The following is a 7874-nucleotide window of genomic DNA, read 5'->3' on the forward strand; positions in this document are numbered from 1 at the left end:
GGTCTGTTTGAAAAGGAATAGACTTTGGGCATTGTGGAAATACATCTGTTTTTAGAAGTTTTTGAATAGAGAAAAAAATCAAATGTAATGCCTTTTCTGAAATGGGAAATATGGCCACCACGTCTATTGATGATAAACATACTTTTTCAAAATTAGATTTTTCTAATTTAAAAAGAAATAAATCCTCAATGTAGAAAATCTGGAAACTACAGTCATGTTTAATAAAGAGATGGAAAATCACTTTTAATCCCACAGCAGAGGATTAATCACTGTAAAAAAAAATTCTGTATTTCTTTCAATCATTTATAACTTTGTATAATATTCTGTTTTCTTTTTTATAAAATTCAAACCAAATGGAGTTTTGTATACTTCTTTCCATTCTGTAGTTATGTCAAATTTCATTGAGCATTTCATTACTCTTGGATATTTAAATCATTTCTAATTTTTGCTATCACAAATAATTCTAAGAATACCCTAATCCACTTTGTTAACATCACTGATTCTTCATGTCTTCTTGTAACTCACAGTAGGATTAAAATCATGTGGACAAAGACATGAGCAATTCAATTTTGTTGATAAACTTGGAAAACATCTACATAAAATTTGTGTTTATATTTACTTCCATACAGTGAGTGGACTGTTGCTCTGTAAGTACTGATTATTATATGCTTTCTTCCCTCTGGCTAGACTGGTGGGAATGCTATCCCATTTTGTTTTAAATTTAATTCAAATTAGTTCATTAGTGCTGATTATGAATTTTTTTCAAACATTTTTCTCAACGGTTTTTCTCATCATATGATTATTCATTCACTGCCTTGCTGATTTTCAAGGGAGATCTGTTTATTTTATTGATGGCTAGGTGTTTCTCAATAGTAAATATGTGAACCCATTTTCTGTCTTAGTCTTCAAGTATTTCTCCACAGTAGTCAGCTTTAAATTTTATTAGTATATTATTCTATTTTCCCTCCCTTTTTCTGGAAATATAAAACAGAAAGCAAAAGTTGCACCATTGCTACAAACTCACCTCTCAACTTCCCCCTCAGAAATAAGCACTATTAAAGACTAAAGTCTGATGCATATAATTCCAGAAGTTTCCTATATAAGACTTGTAAAATATCTAATATATCACCCTTTTACCATTGTTGTTATTGTTTCATTTAGTTTTTACTGTAATATTATTAGAAAGGAGTACAAAGACTCCCAAGGTGACTACATGTAAAGAAAACTTTCATTTGCATATAGAAGTTTTAATTTGTTCAAAACAGTAGACAGTTTGGTGGTTCCGGAGAAAAGTAAGGATAGAACTACCATATGATTTGGCAATCCCACACTAGGTATATACCCAAAAGAAATGAAAGCAGGGACTCAAACAGACATTTGCACACCCATGTTCATAGCGGCATTATTCACAATTGCCAAAAGATGAAAGCAATCCAAGTGTCCATCAACTGATGAATAGATAAATAAAACATTGCTATACACATACAATGGATTATTTAGCTGTGAAAAGGAATGATGTATTGATGTATGCAACAACACGGCTGAAACCTGAAGAATCATGCTGAGTGAAATAAGGCAGGCACAAAACAACAAATATTGTGTGATCTCACTGATTTGAAATAATTAGAATAAAGAAATTCTTAGAGTCAGAATGTAGAATATAGGTTACCAGGGGTTGAGGTAGGGATAGGGAATGGGAAATTAAGGCTTCAATATACAGGGTTCCTGATTGGAATGATGGAAATGTTTTGATAATAGATGGTTGTGATGGTAGCACAACATTGTCAATCTAATTTATTATTTATCTGTGATTAAAAGAGGAAATGTTAGATTGTATAAATGGCAACAATAAAATTTTTTTAAAAATTCATGGAACTATACTACACAGTGAACCCTAACATGAACCATGGACTATATTTAAAATTATAAAAATGTACTATCATCAATTGTAACAAATGTTTCACAAGAATGAGAGGTGTTAAAAATAGGGTGTTATATGGGAATTCTGTATTTTATTCATGGTCATTCCATAAATCAACATGTTCTCTAATATAGAAAAAATACAAGAACAGGAAACAATACAATACATATAAAATTATTTTGATAACTAAATCAACAGTACAATACATATAAAATTATTTTGATAACTAAATCAATGCAGCTACTTTACAAAAATACGGGTGGATCTCAGTGTAAATTCTTTTATTATAGATCTAAAAATTTAGGGAAATGAGAATTGGGATGAACCTTTGGTTAAATATAGATTGGGGCTTCTTAATCTGTGGTCCTTGTTCCCTAAATTTTTTTTTTAGTTACTTCAGGAACTTTTTAAAGAGAGAGGTGACAGGTCTGGGTGGGGATTTATAATCTCCCACTTTTGCTCATAAATATTTGTATTAAGTTTAAGTAGTAACATAACTGGTCCATTCTTAACAGAACTAATGTTTTTTCATTTCCAGTTTTCATGAATTTCATTTTTAATTTTCAAATGTTTACATAAGAAGTATATGATAAGCAGTCAAAGGTTGGCTTGATTTTTTCCATGTTTAGTCACTTTTTCCAGTATATTTTGAGAAGTTATTTTCTCAATGGTCTGCATTACACTAAAAATTATTATTCTAAAATAGAAAGCTTCTGTCCTTCATCTGTTTAATACTTTCCATTGTCTCTCTCTTTTTCTTACCATGGAGTCCAAAAATGATGTTTTCAATTCCTTAAGTATGGTATGTTAGTTCCTTCAGAACTCTGTGCAAGTTGTTAACCCTTCCTGGAATAATTTATATCTCTTATCTTACTTCCACTACATTAACACCAGCTTATTCTTCAGTATCTGTTTAAACACTAATTTCTTCTCGAAGCCTTTTCTGATATTTGTTATTTATGCCTATGACATTAACATGTACCAGTAATGCAATTGTGTTTTTGCTTTATTTGATTTTCCCTCATCCAATTCTTTCCATCTTATCCTAATTTCTCATCAACACTTAGGATTTTAGAAGGCCTATATAAAACAACCCTATCGTTTCCTCCCCAATTCAGACCTAGCTGAGTCAAACAGGAAGCAAGGAAGTTGAGACCAAATGCCAATAATTTTATGATATACAGCTGGGAAAATAGGACTTTGGATCTTCAGCCAAAAAGCCTTGATTATAATTTGCCCGATTGAGATGGGCTGGCTCATCCTGCCAGTAGCAGAGAGAAATGGAAGACAATACCCAAGGAGGTGACCACTCACTGCCTCAGTGTTGACCTCAGCCCTCAGAAGTAAATGCTGTTAAATACTGAAGTCTAGTGTATATGTGTCCAGAAGTTTCCTATATGACTAGTGGAATGTTAGTCCAAAGAAATCCCTATGCCTGAAGCATTAAGAAGTAGAGAATAATTTGACCTCCCAGAATCTCCCCTCTTCCTTTCCTTAAACTTATTGTTATTTGTTTTGCTCATAGATACCACATCTTGTACAATCATCAAGTGATCAAGTTGTGTTAAGCCCTCTGGTATTTTCATTTATCCCCTCCTCCTCCTTCTTCTCTTTCTAAACTTTTCTCCCTTCCTCATTTTTCTTCTTCATTTTACTCTCTTATGACCCTAATATTCCCTGCAGTAAATACAAGCAGAGTTATTTTAACTCTACCCCAAGGTGCAGTACTTTTTCCTAGGCAACTGTTCTTTGAAAAATGCTCCATTGGAGATTTACACCAACTCATCCTCCCCAGAGCTCCAGCACAACTTTGCACCCCCAATACCATACACATTTGCCTATAAACTCTTCTTGCCCTATTGCTATCTAGGGGTTTAAAGTGTGTCCTGATGCACGAAGATAACATGATTTGAACAAAGAAAGCTGTGCCTTGACCATCTAACATAAAATTACCACACAGGTAGATAGGTGCATCTACCCAATTATCTAATTTCTGCAAATATTAATTGCTCCAAAGGAATCAGAGAAATCCCAGAGCAATATCAATTCTCTTTTCTCTTCACTGAAATGACTTTCACACCTAATCTCAGATATAGAAGTCTTTAAACTCAAAATTCTCATCTCTAATCAGCACACAAAATGTTAATTCATCCTTGTGCAATATTTTCCATTTTTAACTTTTTATGTGAAGTTGCTTTGGAAACAGCTTTAAGTTTTCTTGAGAAAGAATAGGAATCTATGCTTTTTCACGTCAAGATAAAAGGGAAATGTTTTAATTCATTGATACTGGCAGACAGAAATCAGGGAAAGAGTGGGATAAGATTTCAGTTATATTTTTGTCTGAATTTTGCCAATTCAGTAAAACAAAGACTAACTGTTAGTAGATACTTGACATGTGTCAACTGTTATCTCTGTACTGCTTTTGTTTTGTTGTTTGTTCCATTTTCTTTACATGTGTACATTCACCTTTATAACCAGTCAAAATCGGTTGGCCAAGTAGTTCTGGAGATTCTGCAGGAGCAAGATAATTTTCACTTTTCTTTGTATTACCTCATCATTCCTTCCTCTACGCTCCTTTTGGGAACATTAATAGCCCTTATAGTTTGAAAGGAAACACAGTTCAACTAAATTGAAGTTTGAGTGTGGGTGCCTTTGTGTGTGGTATTTTGTTGACGTAGTAGGGTTGGGTCTTTTTCACCAAGCCCACAGAGCTCTACTCAACATGGCCTCTAGGGCAGGAGATGGAATTTGGGACAAAGTGTCTTCTGCCATTTCTTTCTAGTACTCTCCTCTCCCGCACCCATCTTCCTTTCCTTTTCATCCCATCCCCCAACTAGAATATCAAGCAGGATTTTCTTCCATCATCATCTACTTTATAATTATTTTTATCTTTCCCAGAGATTCTGGCCTGCTGTCCTAATTCAGTTGTGAATTTTAGCCTTCAGGGTTATGATATGTCATGATTACCCATAACTTTTTGAGGTTGTAATTGGGAAAATGACACAAAATGAATTTAAAGTTGTTAGGTACCTCAAATAGACTAATTGCTGAATGTTATTTCTCCAGATTTTTAAGCTTATGTTCCAGTTTTCCTTTGCTGCTGTCATTCCTGTTGTCATGGCCCAACTCATCCCACCCCACTGCATAGGCCTGTTCATATTGTTATTAAAATTTAATGTTTTAAGACTCATCCAGTCTTGCTGTTTGTATAGCTCATATTCTTTATCTGTAAAATGGGATAATTATATACATCCCATGATTTTGATGTAAAAGTTCAAATAAATCATATATCTGATATATATGAAGTATTTAGTACCTAACAAATTGTATATGTTTAGTAAATGGCATTTTAGGAAAAGTGATTTCTTGGTCTGTTTGATATTGTTTTAATACAGTCTCAGTGAAAATACCTGATGAACAAAACTTACGAAATCCTAGAAACCATAATTCTAAGGTACAGCAATTTTATTGACGACATGCCAATTATAAGACATGTTTTATTACATGGGATCACTTGTATAGTGCTAGAGGTTTAAAAACTCAGGTTTTGCTTCCAAACGTGAAAAATATATGGTGTGGTTAATATATCTCACAACCACTTCGCCATACCTAACATGAGATTAAAATATAACATTCTTATTAGCAGATAAGAATTTAATTTTCATCAGCATAACTAATATCTTACTTCCTTATATATTTACACACATTTCTTGATTATTTTCTATTTATTAATCCAATTAATTCTTGTCTTATACTCTTTTACTTTCTCCCTTTTCATGGATTCTTGCTATTTCTGAATGCCATACTTATGATTCCTCTCCCAGTTTTTTTCTTTTCTAGTTCTAGAACTCTAAATAAGTATTCATTCCCTTTTGTTCCTTTCTTTTCTGTTTCTGACTACTCAAGTGTTTCTCCCTCTACAATAAAGACAGGTAAAGAAATCAAGTCTAGACTTCCTTGTTTGGCAAAGTATATAGATTTTCTTCAAGTCTCCTTTCCTCTACTTATAAATACTCTCTTCAGAGCACTGGCAAATAGCATCCACTCTCTTTCAAAATTCTGCTTGATATTAATTCCAAGGAATGGTTCCCAGATTGTGGTGAACTCTGGTGATCTTATGTACTCTAGCTTCTTTTATGTATGCACTGGTACATTTACGTGAATCTGTGTAATTGCCTGGGCAAGGAGCTGTTTTTTTTCTTTTTGTTACATTATACAATTTTCATACACTATACAAATATGAAATGGAGAGGAAGGCAAGACCACTGGAGTTCAGCACAGATATTCTGGGTAAGTGCTTCGTGCTTCCCTGCAACATATGGAGCAGATTGCTTATGTGCCTTCCTCAATCTTTTAGAGTCTCTCTAGGTTATCTAACATGCTTTATTCTTTCCTGTATATATCCTCTTAGGACACAGTTCAAAGTGCAGTAATAATTAAGAGATTTACATGAAGTCAGATATTCTAACTAGTCCAATCCATTTGTCCACCCTGCGAAGTCTAAATAAAGTTTATGTGTGAAAAGTATAGTTGTATCTTTCTATTTTCTTTCCTAATATCAAATTAGAGATCTTAGATTAAAAGTGCTGTGATCATTTAGTGCATTTTATGGCAAAATACCCATAGGCAATTTTTCCTGAAATGACCTCATGTTTGCTAAATTTTGCATTTTCTTTCTTCCTTTAGATATTTTTTCTTTATCTTTATTTTATGTATGGAATTCTATATCATACATTTATCTCAAGTCACAATATCTTTCTCTCTAAAAAACAATTTGATCACTCCTTCACGAATCTGCTTGGTCTTCACTCCATAGACAATTGGATTCAAGGTGGGAGGCAGCAATAAGTAGAGGTTGGCAATAAGGATGTGGATGTGGTGGGGTATGGTGTGTCCCCGAAAGTTATGGGTAAAGATGTTGAAGAAGGCTGGGACATAGGTGATCACAACTGCACATATATGTGATGTACAGGTACTGAAGGCTTTGTGGTGAGCATCTGCTGAGGACAGATTCATTACAGCACGGATAATCATAGTGTAAGACATGGAGATACAGAAAATATCAAATCCTGCCAACAGTACAGAAGCTGCGAGACCATAGATAGCATTAATCTTGACATTGCCACAGGATACTTTGGCTACAGACATATGGTCACAATAGGTATGATGGATGAGGTTACCCTTGCAGTAGGGAAGACGTTTGATCAGGAACATGAGTGGGATCACAATTAACACACTTTGCATGAAGGTGGCAAGCCCGACATTGGTAATTACGTTATTGGTGAGGATGGTGGAATAGCGTAGAGGGTAGCAAATGGCCACGTAGCGATCCAGAGCCATGAGCATGAGCACGCCAGACTCCATGACCGTCAGCATGTGAATGAAAAGCATCTGCACAAGGCAGGCATTAAAGTCAATCTCCTTGAGACTGAACCAAAAGATGCACAACATACTGGGGACAAATGAAGTGCACACAGTAAGATCTGTAAAGGACAGCAGGGCTAGGAAGTAATATATGGGCCGATGCAAAGCCTCCTCATGGATGATGAGGTAGATAAGCCCCGAGTTCCCTACCATAGCAATGATGTACATCAAGCAGAATGGCAGGGAGATCCAGACATGTGCAACTTCCAGACCAGGAATCCCATTGAGGATGAAGAATCTTGGTGTCAGAGTGGAGCTATTGGCCCCATACATGTTTGTCTACTGGAGAGCATATTGCTTTTAGAACCCATAAAATTGTACTATACAAGAAAAGAACAACAAGTTATTTTCAGGCAGACACAAAACATCAGTGAGTATTTTACACCATATAAAGTATGATAAAAAATAATTCATCTTTTTGAACCCAGACTATGTTCTTTTTTAGTATTGTGTATTCCTGAGCCTGCTCCTGAATCAAGAGAATGAAAATACAGTGGCAAATTCCTGGACCTAATTACAACTGATTGTA

At 34.6% G+C, this 7874-nt stretch overlaps 1 protein-coding gene across 1 annotated transcript; it reads right to left on the reverse strand.

Annotated features, from left to right (window-relative positions):
* Positions 1-6661: 6661 nt before the first annotated feature.
* On the reverse strand, positions 6662-7618 carry LOC119537018 (olfactory receptor 52N2-like). Its single transcript, XM_037839652.1, has one exon. It carries the CDS (start codon positions 7616-7618, stop codon positions 6662-6664), a length of 957 nt encoding a protein of 318 aa, XP_037695580.1.
* Positions 7619-7874: the final 256 nt, after the last annotated feature.

This window comes from Choloepus didactylus, chromosome 6 (genome assembly GCF_015220235.1).
Source record: "Choloepus didactylus isolate mChoDid1 chromosome 6, mChoDid1.pri, whole genome shotgun sequence".
NCBI classification, from domain to species: domain Eukaryota; kingdom Metazoa; phylum Chordata; class Mammalia; order Pilosa; family Megalonychidae; genus Choloepus; species Choloepus didactylus.